General features: G+C 43.9%; 1 protein-coding gene across 1 annotated transcript; it reads right to left on the bottom strand.

The window, feature by feature from the left end:
* Window positions 1-1959: 1959 nt before the first annotated feature.
* OPN1SW (opsin 1, short wave sensitive) lies at window positions 1960-17941 on the bottom strand. Its single transcript, XM_078656194.1, has 5 exons — window positions 17576-17941; window positions 9844-10012; window positions 6988-7153; window positions 3249-3488; window positions 1960-2916 (listed from the first exon to the last, which is right to left on the bottom strand). The coding sequence occupies exons 1-5, from the start codon at window positions 17919-17921 to the stop codon at window positions 2794-2796; spliced, it is 1044 nt and encodes a 347-aa protein (XP_078512320.1). The 5' UTR covers window positions 17922-17941; the 3' UTR covers window positions 1960-2793.
* Window positions 17942-18634: the final 693 nt, after the last annotated feature.

Genomic DNA, 18634 nt, shown 5'->3' with positions numbered 1-18634 from the left:
CTTATTAAAATCAAGGGGAAATGTTGAATTTTATATTTCCAACAGAACTAGAAAGGAGGCATTCTTATAATAACCAATCTTGTGGAAATAGTAAGACTTACCTGGCCCTACCGTAAATTGGAAGGGCATAAAATGAAGGTTATAAACACTAACTTGAAGCTTTACAAAAAGGCATTTTTAAGAAGAAAATAGATTTTAAGAATACTAGGAATATGTCTTAAATCATTCACAGTATAAGAAACATGCCTTAAAAATCTTTCCCTTTATAACCAGTAAAATGTATATAATAATAAGGTAGAAGAACCATAGAAGTGAAACTGATATACTGATCTTGGCGATGGACAGCTAATAAAAGAGGAGGATGAAGTGGTGCACATGATATTTATAGTGTCTAGATGAACATTCTATTGTTTTATGATGTATTCAGTATTCTTTGAAGGGCTGCATGTTTGGTCAGCAAATAAAAGTCATTGCATAATGTTAGCCTCTGTTGTCTTTAATTAAATCAAGATTCTCTCTATAATAATAATAATTATTAATAATTATTATTGGAGAAACGTCATTCTGCCCAACGACATCCGGTTTACTGCACCATGTTTACACTAAATTAACACTTCTGACAAGCAACTAATGAAACATTCCAATTTTTATGGAAATTAGAAAACGCAAACGCAATATTTCTTCGAAACAGAAAATCTTGTTTGTGCTTAGGAAGAAATGTATGGCAGGTACAAAAATCTAGGGGGAAAAAAAGCCAGCGTGTATCCTGTCAGGACATACCATTTGCTCTCTAACAGGACATAATGCCTGTTACTGCTCGTGGGCCTGTTAACCCGCTTACCGCTGCCGTTATTTCGGTGCAGTGCAGGCGTTCTGAGTAGGGCGGGGCAGCGTCGGCCGTTGGACGTTCGCAGCACCAGCCAGGTAGTGCTCGAGACGGCCAACGGCCGACAGGAGCATGGAAGGGGCTAAGAGCCTACTAAAAGTTTTCAGAGCTGCTAATAACGTGACGCTAAACAACCCAGTCTCTCCCCGAATTCTGGGTGATCCCTGCTGTGATGCACTGTTTGCATTGCAGTGAAAACCACACATCTTTGCAATGGCAGTTTCTACATATGTACAACACCACTGTCATACTAGAAGCCACATTTCAGTGGTATGTAAACAAGCATTGGCATACCAGAATTCACATTGCCAGGTATGTATAGTGCCGATGTCATGAAACTCATTGCTCCAGTAAGTAAAGCACCGGTGCATTGCAAGCAGCCACGTTGCCCTGCTTTGCACAGCACCATTGGGATTCCAGCCAAAAGCAGCTTTGCCAAGGCCTTTAAAGCTCTATATTCATGCCAGAATCCACATCGTGCTGGTAGGTGTCACCACTGTCCTGTCAGAAACCAACCAACTTCGTTAACTAAACCCCTGTTTCAGTGAAAACACAATAGCCAAAATTCTAACTGCATCACCTCTCATCATTTCTCTGCTTCCTCCTCCTCTTATCCTCCTCCTCGCATGGGACTTCGGTGCATCACGTGTCAGGGGCTACAGGCTGAAGCTGTATGCTTTGGAGTTGCAGGGGCTTTTCTCCCACCAGTGACCAGAAGACCAACATCTTAGGACACTACTGATACCTGCACTTCCTTCTTCCTCTGTGGTACTTCCGTGTTGACTCCTGTGTTCAGGCGTACAGCAGCTTTTTCACTAGAACCTCGCGCTCAAGCCACCTGCCAATGAAAGTTACGCATGTGCGTGCACGCGCTGTAGCGCCATTTTACAGTCAACTTGTTTTTCCAGCCTGGTAAAATGAGAATCTCGCAAAAGGAGGGGTTCCTTTGAGTCAGGAGAGCAGGTACGCTATAAAAAGGCGAATCACAACATAACATAAAATAACATCACCCGCATTAATAATAACCAGTACAACCAGGAGAAATAATAGCTCAACACGTAATGTTAGCAGTTGTGGCTGCTTAATTTGCTTTATTCTCCAAGCTACACCAATGCTAAAGTTTCTATCCAAGCCATACAAGTTTAATCTACAATTTTTTTCAGGTAATTAGATTTAAAAATATGTTTGTGCTTGCAGGGCATTTTTTTCACAAATGACAGTGGTTTATAAATTTGAAAACCCGGGATTTATGTCACTCGATCATTTGTTTTCCTATAATTCAAATAAATGGCATAATTGCTGTGAGTTATGGAGTTTAACATGAATCCTATACAATGTTTGACTCTATATATAGTATAAAAAGTACTTTATTGCCAATATATGTTAACGACCAGTAATAACATCCCTGTATTTCGGTGATATTTACAAACTCTCAAGACACTGTTACCCAGAGAAAGAGAGAGAAAATGACATTATGTAGTGTAAGGAAACACATATACCTGCGATAGGTGCAAAGAGTGTATTTCACAGTGCTGCACTGAGAAATGTAAATTTACAGAAATTGAATCTATGAGGTTTTACCACCATTTTTATTAAGCGATTAGGATAATAAAGTAGGCAGAAGTTGGGGGGGACATTAGGATTCATATTGGCATGACATCGGTTACCAACTTCTGCATCCCTCTGCTCAAGTTAGCACCTCAGTTCCTTGGCTAGTTCCATCCAATGTGTGCAGAGCAATGAAACGCAGTTGTGGTCCAGCTAGAGCGGGTGATTTAGAGGTGCCTGCCAGCTGTGGAGTCGGTGGGCATGATGTTTGACAAGCAGCATCCTTTGCTGGCCTTGCCCCCTGATGGCAGTCCACTCTCCCGGGTGGATCAGCGGTGGTGAGGTCATGTGGTGTGGTCTTAGTTAGGGCTGACCTGGGTACTGGAGACGGATGAAACTTCGGTTTTATTGCTCGAACTAGATACATCGGACTCGTCTGTTATAGGGGTCCCGCACACAGTTTCCATGATGCAAGCACGAAACTAAACAAAAGAAAAATAAATATTTCATTTGCATCTACATTTGCTCCGAAGACAGTCTTAAAAGCTCTGGTATAGTGGCTTACAACATGGAAGACGTTTTTAGGTCTGATTAAAGGAGCCCTCTGGGGCTGAATACTTTTTACAAACATATAAATATAAGGAAGCTACTATAACTGCTGAATTTTAATGGTATGAGATGTGGGCCTCCAACTAAAAAAAAGTGTAGTGTTTGGCATGTACCCATTGAAAGAGAAAGCAGTAAATAGAACAACTCCTACAACGTCACGATTATCCTGTCTCAACTCTGCCCTTAGCCGAGGTCTGGCTCTTACCTGTTTGTTCATGAAGGAGTAAATGATGGGGTTGTACACACAGGCGCTCTTGGAGAAGAAGGCGGGGATGGTGACGAGCCGCAGATCCAACCCATGGTTACGATTGTTCACCATGTACATGGCCATGGCTGCATAAGGAACATAGCACAGGCAGAACGACACCACCATGACGACCACCATGCGCGTCACTTCGCGCTCTGCCTTCTGGGTGGTGGCAGACTCTTGCTGCTGGGCAGCCACCTGCAGGAAATCAGATGGTATTCAGGACTAGCTGAGCCCATGCAATGTCTAGCCACTTCATTCATTGGACAGTGAGGTCCTAACAAGATCTACACTTTGTGTAAAACTACATCACCACCATGCTCTTCTTCCTTCCCACAGTCCACCCGCCTCCCACCCAGAAAACTTTACACAGAGTGAAGCAATTAAAAACATTTTTATAACCCACTCATTCCCAGAGCTGTACTCGAGTCGAGACCTTTTCCCCCACAATCCTTATTGACAATTTCCTGTCGTGTCTGAGATTGGGATTGGATGTGAAAGAGCTCCTACTGGGCTTGGGCTTTCATCAGAGGTACTGTGATGATTTCCCACCATCTCTTCCAAGCGGGGCAGCACTGCAGAGTATATGGTCTGTTCTCTGGGACAACAGCAGTCAACTGACACATGTTTAGCATGTAGAGGTTGCCCAAGTGACATCACTCGCCATTCGGCAAGCTAAGAGTTGACCGTTTGTCCCGCTCTTGGTCCCTGAACAGTCTCCTTTTCACTGCTGAGGGTATAGGCCGAGGCAAGGAATCTAAAGCGGTGTTTCCTTTCTGTTCCTCCTGCTGTATTAATGACCCCTGAGTTACCGGTAGAAGGGACACTGCCAGTGGTACTTAATGGCTAGCTGGAGTGGTGAGCTGCTACCCTGAACAACCCCTAACTGGCGTCCATGCTTGAGGGAGGAAATAGATTCACCTGTTAAAATGCAGAATCAGGTGGAGAGTTGGGCAGAGAGGCAAGTGTTTAGTTCTTTAAACTGTTAGAGGGGTAGTAATAATCAACCACTTGTAGAGCGTGCAACTGCTTCAGAGAAGCATCTCGGCACGCAGAACGATTGTAACCTGGTGGCGGAGAGTTAGTGAGAAACTTAATGGAAAATAAACTTTTTTAACTTCTTCCTGAACACAGATATCATCGGGGCCTTGCGGAAGGCTAGAAAAAAGCTATTCCAAAATTTTGAAGGTAGAAAAGATCTGCCACCCATTCTAGCCTTATGGATTTTGGGACTTGTAGTACCAGGTCCATACGCTTAGCAACACTGCTATTCATATTATGCAATGTGGCACTGAGACTAACTCGCATCCAAAGTGTACGGACCACCCAGGCTGGTAAATTAAGTTGGGTGTTTCCTCAAGTGCAGGACCTGACCATGTGTGTTCTGAGATGTTCATGGAGATTTATCATCCGTTCTGGACGCTGTTTGCATCGTGTTGCATTTTTTTGCAGGATAGTTTTGCTGTAGTGGTGCCATTTCCAACTCTGGATTAAGTGGACAGCCATGAAAGCATTCAGGGAATCGTGGTACAGAGGTGTTTCTGAAACATGAGGTGCTAGTGACCCATCTTTTAAGTCGTTTTAGGATTGTTCGCCCACAAAGAAGGCCACAAGTACTGGCTTCGGGTGTGTCTCTTATTCAGTTGATCCATCAAATTCATCCCTTTGAAGCTTTAGAGAATGTGGATGTTTATTTCCTGATGATGAAAGTTGTTTTTCTGGTTATACTAACATCGGCTAGGAGGTTGGGAGATCTGGAATCTATTTTATGCAAAGAGATGGTACAGATGTTCAACAACATGCATTGGTTTTGCGTTCAGATGCGGCGCTCAGGCCCAAAGTTCTTTTAAGGTTTCACTGTGCACATGAGACAGCGTCACCAGCCTTTTTATCTATACTCATTGGCTGAAGAAAAAAAGCTTCTTTGTTTGGATGTACCCAATACCGTGTTGCCCCACCCAAAGATTGATTGATTGGCTGTGGTTTTGTGCATACACATCTCAAGTATAGAGGTGGGCATAACTGACGTCATTCTTCCTGGCGTAATTGCTGCAAAATGACTCATAATTATGTGTAATTATGCGAGAAGCTTAATCCAGCATTTAGCTCTTTTTTCTTAGTGCAAAATGCACCCTTGCATCCAAAATGGGCCAGCAGATGCAAGTTTGCTCTTAGAAAATAGCACTAAATGCTACATGACACGAACACCAATAGCCAGCTGTCACTCACTCTCTAGGTTCGTTATTCCTGTGCTGCTTGGTTAGGATTTTTGCCCCAAGTTAGTCTTAATTACTCAAGCTGGAGTAATCGCGTAATTTCGATAATTTCACATTACAAGAGTACAGCGTATTTACTGAAATGAACATTTCGCCCAGGCATGCTCAAGTGCCTTCTTGCCACTGAGAAAACACTCATGACTAACAACTAAAAAACATTGTGAGCAACAAAAGCACTAGAAAGTCCAAAGAAATAAAAAAAGGTGTGAAAGACGAGCAATCAAAAGAGAAGAATGCCTTGAGGGACCACCTAAAGGCAAAGTACTCCCGAAACCTTGTCTTTGACTGGTAGGCTAAATCTGAAGGGAATAGTTAGTTTATGGAAGGCAGATCACCTCTGTGACTTCGGCATGTGATGGCAGTCGAGAAAGACTTCAGGCATGTCACTGTCATAATGAACTGTTTCCTCTGAAGCCGAAATTTTTGTTACAAAAGAAGTGTACTGAATGTCAAACGGGGAAATCGCAATAACTTTGGCTGAAATCTAGAGATCCATCTGGTAGAGAGCTGCATAGCTGCAACCTAGGCAACACTAAATACTCTTGTTCTGCGTTAGTGACTTATGGTATAGAATGTCTCGGCACTAGAGCTTGTTTCTGATTCATTCTGCAGGATCACTAAGTTTATTTATTTATTTATTTTTAAGAGTGCATGTTTGGGTTGCAGCAGCCTCTTCTGGTTGTTGTGTGGGTTTGGTTCACAGGGTCTTTGTGACACCTCATAGAAGGGCGGCTCCTCCGCTATGGCGGAGGAGCGCCGACCCACTGCTAGAACGCAGCAGACTGAAGAAAAATAAAATGACAATAAAACTATTATATTGTCATTTGATTTTTCACTTCCATTTGGGAGTCTGGTGCGTGAATGGGCCGTGCCGCAGTGTCAGCCGTAGGGGAAGGAGGAGTGTTAGGCACTGACGGTCGGGCAAACCGACATGCGCACTTGGATATCTCCAGGCTGTTTCTTGGACACATCAGCAGTGCTCAGGGGCACAGGCTCCCAGTCCCTGCTGGAGAGCAAAACCGGCCCACTGTGCCCAATCCCAGCGCTTCTCTCATGCTAGGAGTAATAGCATGAGAGAAACATTGGGATTGCGTGGTGTCTGGGAGTCTGTGCTCATGGGAATTACAGTGCCGGGAGCAGAGGAGCAGCACGTTGCAGGAGCACGAGATCATGGCGGCTGGCAGGGTAAGCCTCTATTGTTATTCTGTTTTTTGACGGAGTCCTTCTTGCCAGGATTTGAACTTGTGACTCTGAGGTTACACTGGTGCTTTGACCAAATACTATAAACAGTACCATATAGGGGAAATTAACTACACAACAGTCACCCCAGTATAAACATGTTTCTTTCCCACACGTGTGTGTTCTCTTGGTTCCAGATTACAGCATACGCTTCCTAGTAGATCCATGGTGTGAGTACTCACAGCTCGTAGGGCTCCCAGGAGTTGAGAGTAGCAGAAGCAGATGAGAGAGAGCGGTATGATGAAGCAGAAGATGAAGAGGAACCAAGTGTAGGTCTCACTGTTGTACTTGGTTCCTACTGTGTACCAGTCTGGGCCGCAGGAGCACTGGAGGCCTTCTGGGATGTAGCTGAAAAAGAAACCCAGACAGAGCAAGCATTCAAGGATGTTACTCTACCCTCTGGTTAGGGCGATAACAGTGGTAACAGCATCTGTAGAGGAAGTTTTTATTGGTATTATTCACTCCACAATTATGAGCCAAATTTAGGGCACATGGCTAGGAGAAATTAACAGATATTAATGCCCCGCTGCATCTGGTCAATAAGGCTATTAACATTCGTCTTCCTGCTCTCACCCAACACTGGCGAATAAGCATGCCTGCTGCCCCCGTTTCATTAAGCTGCTCCTGAAGTTCAGACAAACAGTAGTTAGTGTCAGCATTATACGCACTTTGATTGGCGGAGAGACTTTTTGACTAAAGTAGGAGGTGCTAATAAGAATAATTGCCCAACAGTCATTGGAAATGTTCTAAAGCCGAAGGTCTGTAGCACGCAGGCTTCCTTTTGTCTATCTGAGTATGGCGTGTCCGTGAGTTACAAATGAACTACTATCATCCTGACAGAGCAACAGAGAAAACAAGACCCTATCACCACAAACGATATCCCCGTCTTTGAAAACCTCAGTCACATTGGCTCATCTTTTGGCTGCTGCTAGAGAGGGCACCAGTATTGTCTGCACCAGCTGTGGTATGTGGGCAACCAATAATAGGAGTGTGTGCGGCATATGCCCTCCATGGGTCATTCCTGTGTGCCAGTGACGTTTGATCTTTTGGGGGCAGTATGTTCTACATTTGCCCCAGAGTCTGCCCTCAACACACAGAGAATGGGATTTTCCTATGGGTCTGAGACTAGTCTGTAGAGCCAGAAGTTTCTCCATCTCTGACAGGTATCCCATCGGAAAATGCTCCCAACATGAATATGGGGGGGCAGAAAGAAATGATGGAACCCCTACCTCAGCATTAACGTAAGTCAAGGTGTCTCAGTGATTCCTAAAACAAGGCTCTACCTCCCAAACCACACCTGAATGAGAAGGTCTGCTACAATATATTGCTATGGAAAGGGGACAGCTTGTAGTTTGTTTCATTTCATGAGATGCAGAGTTCTTCTGTAACAAACATTAGACACTCCTATTAACAGCCCGACCTACACCAATGTAAGGTGCTCCCCGTTAGCCAAGACGCGTTTCTTCTGAGGTGACGAAATGGATGAGGGGGCTGCAACCCCAAGATGAAAGGGGGGGAGGGTGTGTTGGACACCTAGCTGAAAAGCGATGAAGCGCAGTGCAGTTTGGGACATGGAAAACAATGTTTCAAGCGGCATAGGTGGATAGAGGTCGGCTACAGCAGGGTGGATCACTGCAAGTGTGGCATGGAAGGCCGGGTGTGTTAGAGACATGGGTGGGCCGTGTGTTGGGGCAGCAAGTGGAGCAGGGCAGGTTGTGTATTGAGCAACCGCAGTAGTGGTTGCAGTAGGCTGTAGAGTAGGAAGAGCAGTGCCAAGGGAGAGAAAGTCCGATTGCAAGTGATTGCAGCCAGGGCCTGGTGGGCACTGTATTGTTACTGGGGCATCCAATGGATTTATACTAAGGATTTTCTGAAATCTATAAGCAACCAGTGTTCTGTGACTTTTTTCTTGAGATGATTGCTGCGCTCCACACTTTCTGAGAACACGGTGTGCCCAAAGTCCATTCTAAACCAGCTGCTTAGTTTGACCCATGACTGCTGAGGAAGTTCTTCAGCAGACCTCTTTCTTCATTGTTACCTCTTAGTAGCATTGTACTGCTTGAACTTTACTTGGCACTTGTATTTTGTACACTTACTTCATCAGTCATTCTTTTATCAAGTGTCCCACCCTCTGTTCATGCTTCATGGGGTTACATATGTTTATCCTCTTGTCAGACCAAGAGAAAAGAACTGGGCGAGGGAGCTATGTCGGGCACAGAATTAAAGCTTCCTTTGAAATATCACCTAAAACTCTTGTCATTTCCTTCAATGTGCATCCAGCCATTACTTTACGCTTCCAACTCCTGAGCTGGTCAGCTGTCCTTGCTGGAGCGGTGAACTAATAGTAGGCTAAGAGTGCACAGAATGTTTGCTTGATTCTAGCGTCATCAAAAGTACCTAACATAGCACTATCATCTCATGCAAATTATGTTGTCTCCTTCTACAGCCACGAATCCTCAAATTGCATGCTATCTCAAAAGTCATCATCTAATTCCTAAAATCTGACTTTAAAAAATGCCCTTTACTTTAAAACTTTAGATTGTCACATCATTTTGTTTCAAATGGTCATCTCCCCCTTTCATCCTCTGCATGCCTTCTATCTGAACACAACCTTTTCTAAATCGCATGCATGTTTGCCTTAATCTCTATTAATGTACTTCTGCAAATTGCCAACAACTCATTTAAAAGGTCACAACCTACCCTTTGCAAGTCATACCCTGCAATCCAGTAATACCTAATCTTCTCTAGCTCATCTTTTAATGCCACCAATCCTTCTGCAGGAACTCACACAAACCCCCTCACCCCGCTAATGCTCACACCTAACTCCTCTTAAATTAATCTACCACAAATAAATTGGAGTAAATGCAGGGAATGGTTTGCCTTAGTGCCCAAGACTAATCCTAGTAATCAACAAGACCAACAACACTGGACTAACCACGAATTCAACATATTCAGCACTTGATATAGCATAGAACAATGATAGACCGAGTCAGTCCAACTGATGGAAACCCCTGAGCATTCACCGGAGAGTTTCTTACCGACTCCAGCCAACAAGAGGACCAATGGAAACGCTAAACCCAATGAGCCAAGTGGTAAGCACAATCATCAAGGCGTGCTTGGAGGAGAAGCGGAAGTTCCCCATGGGCTTGCAGATGACGATGTAGCGTTCAATAGCAAGGAAGGCCAGAGACCATCCTGTGACCAGACCTGGGGAGGAATAAAAACAGACATGTTTGTGGAGGAGAAGACAATACGTCTGACATCACCATCAGTCCCCGCAAGAAACTACTGTTTTAGTTACTGCTCCATGGACATAATTAGCATCTTACCAGTATTCCATACCCAAATCAAGAGGTGTTCTTCCAGTCCGAAGTTGATATCACAATGCAAAGCATCAACACATAAGATCATTTCAAAAAAAGCTATTTAGCACACCATAAAAACATCCCCCACAGGGAACATCCAGCAATCACCAAAATGAAATTATAACCGGTGTCAGCTGCAGAAAGGTGTATAAAGGCGGTGAAGAAGGAATAGATACATTGAGAGGTTTCTTATGCACTGTAAAATGTATCCTCACAATATGATGGGCCATTGTGTTAAAGCTAGACTGTAAAACCCTGTATCCTATCTCTGTTACACTCAATGAAGAGGGACAGGCTACAGGCTTGATGGGCAATGACTCGTACACAGTTTGCGATGGGGATAGAGGACCTGATTAAGATCTTGGCGGACGGGTTACTCCGTCACAACGGTGACAGATATCATGTCTGCTGAAATATAAATCCCATTATATTCTATGTGATTTATATTTTGCCGGACGGGATATCCGTCACCGTTGTGATGGAGTAACCTGTCCTCAAAGACCTAAATCACGCCCAGAGTTCATGGATTGTGTCCTTAAGCCTCAGTAGTTACACCATAGTACGAGGACAGGCTTAATGGGCTATGACTCCCTCAATGTCTGTTTTCCATCTTGTACTGGAGGAAGATTTCATGGACCAAGTCCGTATGTCATTGTTAAACTCCATCATAAGAGACAAACTTAAAGGTCTAGGATTCTCTTGTGCTTCTTGTATGGTGAGTGGTGGATTCGGACTTCATCAGCTATGTCCTACGTCTTTGTTAAACCACATGATAAGAGACAGACTTAACCACTTGGATGCTAAGGTGTTTTATGGCTTTGAATGTAATTTCCATTGAAGTCAATGGAAACTCCATGACGAGCTGGGCTCGTCATGAGCGTCGAAGGGTTTTTAAAGGTCTAGGTCTCTCTTGTGTTTTTTGTATGGTGTGCAGTGGAAGTGGACCACATGGTGGAGACAGGCATTACGGCCCAAGTCCTTTATACTTGTTACTCCATATAATGAAGGACAGATATGACCGCACATGCCTCCAACATTCATCTTTTACAGCGTGAGGAGTAGACAGACTTAATGGCCTTAGCCCTCCAATGCCTTTTTTATACCTTGCACTGGGAAGATATTTTATGGATCTTTAGTGTATCATCCACAGTGTTGTGGGTAGGCAGACACAACAAGCCATGAGCCCATTCTGCTGTAGACTAGATAAACCACATCTGCCTTGAACTTCTTTGTACCACTTTAGAGCAGGCAGGGATGGATAGCTTGTTTATCCGCGTTTTTTGCTTTTAATAAAAAGATTTTTTTTTTATCGATTAAGGCAACAACAGAAACAAAGAAAAACTATTGTTTCAGAGCGTGAGCATACTTAGTAAACATATGGAGCTAGTGAAATGTGTTACATGATAGAAATTTCTCTGAGGCAAGTCTAAAAGGTATCAGTAAAGATGAGATGACAGAACTCAGAGGAAGAGGTAGAGGTGGACGGTTGTTAGGCTCCAGATCCCCATCATGTAGAGATATAGAAGCTCTGTGCACAACCCAGTGCATTATGTTATAGTTAACTATTATTTTGTTGAGCCAAATTTAATAAACCAAGGCCTCATTTAGCATTTGAAGGTAACCTAAACTCCAGTTTCTGGAGGAAGCTCAATATGGAGCAGAATCCATCTGCCGAATTTACTCTAAAATAATATTTCTGTGGTGGTAGAAATTCAGCCTATGGATTGTACTCTGTATTTAGAGGATCTTCCAGAAACGGATGAGTTTAACTTTTCTCCAGGCTCTAAATGATGCCCTAAATGTCGTTTGTGCTGTCGGGGCAAGCTTGAATTTGGATTCATTCTGTCTGCAAACTTTACATTTCTGATCAACGTTGAGCGTGCATTAGGGTTGTGTAGATTGTTTTGCCACAACCCACTTTATTACTCCAGGATTTATATTCGGGGGTGTTGCTTGCAGTGACCACTTGTCCTTGTTCAATGTCTACTGGCTGCAGTCTATTGCAGTTTTCTTTGCCTGCTTTGAGGTATGCACTTTTTATATATACCTTGGCAACTTCTCTATTGTGCTTGGATCACCACTCTAGGCTTCGTAGGGTACATTCTGTTCGCTGTGTTTAGGTTTGTTTGCAGTATTTGTGTTGTAGGTATCTGGCACAGGTGTGGTGTATTCGCTTCCATGGGCTGTCTGAGCTCCATAGCTGTTTTTTCTGAGCTGCTTGGAGTATATATTGCCTCGCGTATCTCGGCTGGTCAAATGTATATTTCTGGGAGGCTCCAGAACCGGACCCATAGAGCTGACCTGGCTATGGTGGCTTGGTTAGCACATGATGGCATAAACGTGCTGGGTGTTCAGGCAGGTCATATTCTATAAAGTGAGATAGAGCCTCATGAGATAGCTTTGTTTAGGTGATATAGGCGTACAAGTGTAGCACTGAGCGTGGTTAGTGGCCATATGGGGGATTATGATGTGGGTCTTTTTATGTGTGCATGCAGGGTACGTGAGTTGCGCTGGAATCAGGCATGGGTATGATAGAAAGGGGTCGGTGGAGAATTCTGTTGAGAGTGGCAGCTTGCCAGTGCATTTGTACTGTGATGGGTTGGAAGAAAGTGAGGTGGCTTGCTGGAGGGGTGGGTGTGCACCTTGCTGGAGGGATGCCTGTGCATCTAAGTGGCTGCATGAATGGTTCTCCCTGACGCACTCATTGAAGCAGTACCTAGGCCATCGCTAGGTGCACCAGGTGTGCATTTACTGCTAAGTTCAGCATTCTAGAGACCAAACTTTGCCTAGATTTCCATTCCATTCTTAGGTTTCAGCGTTGTGGTGGTTGGGGTTTCACGCTAACTCTAGCGTTATGTTTGGACTTTGGGCCACTTTCTAATCTCTGTTTAGACGTGCATTATTTTTAGTTTCATTACAAGTGTTATTTGTTGAATTCTAACCAGATGTAACACTTTGGGCCTACCCTGTTTATCACCTCAGCAGCAGCACCAGTGAGTGATTGCGACAGAATCAAATGTTGTGTTAGAGTTTATTGTAGTTCTTCCTTCCTTCAAGTTTAGGTAGGTCCACTATCTAGGGTGTCTTTTTTGGGTGGTTTTTTTTTGGGGGGTTTTGGCTTTCTGGTGCCTCAGTGCTGCCTGCGTCTTGTAAGATCTTCCTTCAATGTTAAGTACTTCATTCCCATGTTGTTGTCTGGGCGCCATTTCAGCACCAAACTCTGCCACCCTTCCTCTTCTGGTGCTTAATGTTGATATTTCCTCTGTCTGTTTCTTGCTTTGTTCTTGTGATTTTATCTTTCCTCCTCTTGAGATGGATTCCTGGTGCTAGAGGTTTCCAAATGCTCTATCTACCCTGTCACACAAAAAGGCGTTCGAGGGAGAAGGGGGAGGCGAAAACGACCATAAGTATATTTCTGTTTCTAGAACATTATAGTGTGCACTGCCAAACCTCTTAGATGTATGGTGAGTGCATAGTTACAGACGCACCAATGATTGGAGGGGATCCCCATACCATCCCCTTTTACATCCAGAAGGACCTCGGAAACATACAGTGGTGGCTGTTACCAGGTAGATATATGTGTGTCCTATATGCCTTTACCAGGAACACATGTCTCAAAGTCTTCTTTACACAAGCATGCTTCTGCGCACCCTCTGCGTACAATATGCTTCGATTCCTCTTAGTGCTCATATGGGCTGGAAGTAGGGATATTGGGGGTGCTGCAGCATCCCCCAAAATAACCATGCTGGAGTTCAGAAGGTGAATGAGTATTAAAGATTAATTTAAATGTTGTTTTTATCTTGTTTATCTTGTCACGTTTGCTATTTGTCAAATGCCAGCCTAGTCTTTTGACACATTGCTGCTTATTCTTTTAACATGGAGACTGGTGTTTACTTCTCTTTCTCTTACTGCAAAGTGTGAGGATTTTCTAAAGTTAACAATGTGACAGTCTTTCGAGTGTGAAAGGAAAGGCTAAATAGGATGTTGTATTCTTTAAATGCAACAAAATGTAAATAACTATAAATTAAACTGTACAAATCTGTGAAAATAAATGAACTGTTAGGAAAGCACAAAGGAGGTGCTTTTTTCCTAATTCCGACGTGTGTTTTAATACGATCAAAACAAATCAAGACACGTTACTTGGCGATGCGCAAATGACAAATATTCAACTAAAACCAATTTGCACACATTACTGTTTGTGCGCTAAATAGCTTTATCAGTAAAACAGTATGTCTGTGCAAATTTTGTGGCCATTTCAATAGAAAAAGTGGTGTCTGTAAAAGACAATTTGCTATTACACCATGCTTTAGTAATATGTTTGTGATAGGGTGCTCCTAAATGCAACACCAGCTACATAATTCACCCATATCACCCTCCTGCTGAAAGGGCGTGGCTCATTTGTGACAGGTGTTCTTTTGATGCTATGATTTTTCAGACTCCCTATGAGTTCAGTGACGTAACATTTATGGTAGCACCCCCATTTTGAAAAGTGTTCCAGCACCAATGAAAGCGCTGGAGAAATACAACTACAATACGCGCAATATGTGACTCCAAGCACTCCTGGGACTCTGGGAGCCTCACGGGTGACTTCAAACACTTCCTATTCAGGACACTTCAACCACGTGCTCTGCCAGTCATGCAATGCGCGCATAGGTCTACAAACACCCGGACGAGGTGCAGGAAATGCTACAGAGCCACACTTCCGGCAGCAGCTCGTGCTAAACAAACCCCAGCATCACAAGTACAGCCCCCTCTGTTACACCGATAGTAGACAGGGACCCCGAGTGAATCAGGGGCCATATTATCAAGAAAGGGCGATACATTATCGCCACATTTATCGGCAGGAAACTGCAGCTAAAGCAGCAATAATGGGCTTGATAATATGCCCTTGTGAATTCCCATAGCAGCCCAGGTTAACACCAGAACCATTTCAATTGTGGGCTCTGTGTAAAGCAAGCCTGGTTTTTCTCCTGCGCCCTCTAAGACGGTGGAGCAGATTTGAATTTCCAAGAATCCCTCTTGTCCCGTATCTGTGAGTGTTATGAGACCCTGTGCTGGGGCAGACGGAGGGACCAGGAGGCTATTTTGTCTCTCCAGACCAAGAACCCTCTCTGTCACACCCGGCTGTCAGGCTGATGATGGACCATGAGCCCTTGATGTCTCAACCCAGCTACCAGGCTCACCAGGCTGTGATTCCCTTTGTGTCTAAATCTGCTGACAGGTTTGCCGGACCAACACTCCATTCTATCTCACCCGGCTGTCACACGACTCCAAGGGCCATCAGTCCTTGATGTCTCAACCAGCTGTCACACGACTCCAAGGGCCATCAGTCCTTGATGTCTCACCCGGCTGTCACACAGACTTGATGGGCCGCCTGTCTTTGATGTCTCACCCAGCAATCACACAGACTTGAAGAGCCATTGGTCCTTGACGTCTCACCCAGCTGTCACACAGACTCGATGGACCGCCTGTCCTTTATGTCTCAACCAGCTGTCACATAGACTCGAAGGGCCATCAGTCCTTGGTGTCTCACCCTGTTACCAGGCTATGACTCCCTTTGGATCTCAGTCCGTTGCCTTACTTATCGTCTCGTCCGGTTACCAGACAGACTCACTGGGCCCTGAGCCCTTTCTGTACACCCTTCTGTCAGATAGACTGGATGCTAATAGCAAGAATGAAGGGACCCCCTCAGAAGGTTAATTTAGGCCAAGAAACAGAGGGGCAAAAAGAAAACAACACTGAAAAGGGATGTTCCAGCAGAGGCCATAATCTTTTAACACAGGTGTATATTTCATATTAAATTGCAAAAAAGGTGACAGAAACACAACATACTTTTATTAGGAATTTTTTCCAAAACCATGAGATTTATTTTATTACAATTATCAATTTGTTAATATTTTTAAATACTTCATCAAGTTTTCATTTCATGAGAAACATTTATATCACACATATGAGTCTACAAAAGTATGTACAATTCTCTATAAAACAAGGGAAATCTAATGCAATAATCCATAAATGTAAAAGAATAACACAAAATACCATAAATAAGTAGACCCCTGGAAACAAACACTCAATCACTCACAAACTCACAGGCTACCACTATCATACACAAACTCCATACACAGCCATAACGTCTGGAGAAGCTGAAGTTCGTTGGCCGTGTATTCATGCCAACTAATCGGTCTCAAAAATGAGAACCCGCACTGGGTCGACGCGCGTTTCGGCGGCTCAAGGCCACCTTCGTCAGGACCTCTTTCAGGCGGCACAATCCATTTAGCCAGGGGACAGTTAAAATAGGTTCTTGTTCATAGATCCTAATTCGTGTTATCAAATAAGTAAGATAACGTGGCCATTTGAGTGGGGAGATTGAGTTCAAAAGACCAAAGTCATGACTGACGAAGGACAAAGTCTTTGGCACCAAAACGTAAATTTTTTGTCAGGGGCGAGTATAACGATCAGCACAGAAGTCTTTTAATGTAGATGAGGGATTCCTATTTCCCGTTTTTTTCAAGGTTAAAGAACATTCTCTCATTCAATAGATACCAGTAGAGATAAGTGCTTCTATTCGTGTCTTGCCTTTAGCGTTCCATCAGTTGCAGTCTGAATATCCCACCCGTCTGTTGCCACAGATGCAAAAAAGATAGACTGGATGCACCATGAGTCTTTCCTGTCTCACTGTGCTGTCAGTCTCACTCGACCACAGGTCCTTTTGTCTCACCCTCTTAACAGTCTCACTGGACCATTACTCCCTTTGTGTCTCACCCGCCCATCGATACTCTCTGTTGCATCCTACTACAGTCTCAATGGACCACGAAACCCTGCTGTCTCACCATGAAGTGAAGAAGGGACTCACTGGGACAGAGGTCCTCTCTGACCTGCAGTCAGGCTGATTCAGTGGACCATGAGTATAAATGGATGCTTTACCTCCACTCTTGCACCATGTGGTGGGGCACACACTTAATGGGACATTAATCTTTTCTGTGTCAGGCACATTATGATCGGCTGCGAGTCCGGTCTGTGCCTGCTGCACAATATGATGAGGGCAGGTATATTGCAATGGTTTTGATTACCTTCGCAATACATTTTTAGGGTGAACTTTCCAGAGCAGCCCTCTCTCCCACATTTGCACCATGAGGTGTATACAGGCTTTGCTCTGCTGTACAATGGACCAGGAAGAGACTTGATCTCCTTCTCATCCCCGTTACACTATCCTCTAGGCTGATGCATTGGCATGTGGGCCACAGAACCGGTCAGCATCTAGTACACATGGAACGCCCTGCTGTACCATGATCTAAAGTGGAGAGAGCCAGAAGAAACATCTCAGGACCCACTCCATACCAGCAAACTCCACACAACACATTCATAAAAGAAGAAACGTCAAACCAGCCGGTGTAGATCTCATCACCTGAAACTGATCCCAGGAACGCCTCCAGCTCGCAGATGAACTTCCCAAAGATGAAGTAGCCCTGAGAGCTGGCTACGAAGACGGTAAAGACCGAGAAGATGCAGAAGGTGAAGCCAGCCAGCGAGACGTTGACCAGGATATAGTTGAGCGGCTGCCTTAGCTTCTTGTACTTCACAGTGACGATGAGGACGATGGCGTTGAGGGGGGTACCAACGAAGAAGACAAAGCCCATGAAGGCGGTCTGGAAGTAAAAGGTCCATGCCGGGGCAATGTGATACTGAGGTCCATCCCATGGACCGACCTTGGAAATGTTCTTAAAAAGGTAGAACTCATCGTCCCCCACCATCCTTCCTCCTTGCCCTAACTCTGCTCCTTGTAACCCTGGTGGGTGTTTTTTTCCCCCTGTTATATAGAGTTCCTTCATGGAAAGCTCATTAAATGCTCACTGCAGGATCAGGCATTAATTTTGCGTTTGGATGGACAAAGTTTTGGATTAGAAGCTCCTTAAACCTCTGCCTTCTGTCTCTTAAAGTCCTTTAAGAAGGTAATCTTTCTTAGTACACAAGTTAAAAGATTAATGCTCCGCTCTCAGGTAATCGACGAGAAAGCAGACCGAGCAGATTAAACATAGTGCTATGGAGCTGGAAGCCTGAAAGGGAGTGTTAGGTTTCGCTTCCAAATTATATATAAATATTTATAATTATATATATATATATATATATATATATATATATATATATATATATATATATATATATATATATATATATATATATATATATATACACTCACATATATATATACACATATATATATACGCACACATATATACACACACACACACACACACACACACACACACATACACATACGTATACACATGATTTACGTATGAAATTGTCTTGTCACAAAATTCAAGATAAGTGCCCTAGGATTGTCAGCCCCAAATGTGTGGGGTCATCTGAAAAGGCTTCTGGCAAATAAACTAATCCATTACCTCTCAGGCAATGGACCAGTTTATGTTCCCAATAGCTACTAAGTCCCCCCGCCCCACATTTC

This window comes from Lissotriton helveticus, chromosome 1_1, assembly GCF_964261635.1.
Source record: "Lissotriton helveticus chromosome 1_1, aLisHel1.1, whole genome shotgun sequence".
NCBI lineage: Eukaryota > Metazoa > Chordata > Amphibia > Caudata > Salamandridae > Lissotriton > Lissotriton helveticus.
The sequence above is the reverse complement of the archived record's forward strand: the minus strand, read 5'-3'. Positions and strand labels throughout refer to the sequence as shown.

Coding starts and splice junctions, on each gene's coding strand:
- OPN1SW (XM_078656194.1), bottom strand. CDS start 17,921: ATGGTGGGGGACGATGAGTTCTACCTTTTTAAGAACATTTCCAAGGTC. Junction 7,154..9,843: donor CCTCTTGTTGGCTGGAGTCG/GTAAGAAACTCT, acceptor TTTCTTTTTCAG/CTACATCCCAGAAGGCCTCC. Junction 3,489..6,987: donor TCCTGGGAGCCCTACGAGCT/GTGAGTACTCAC, acceptor GATTTCCTGCAG/GTGGCTGCCCAGCAGCAAGA.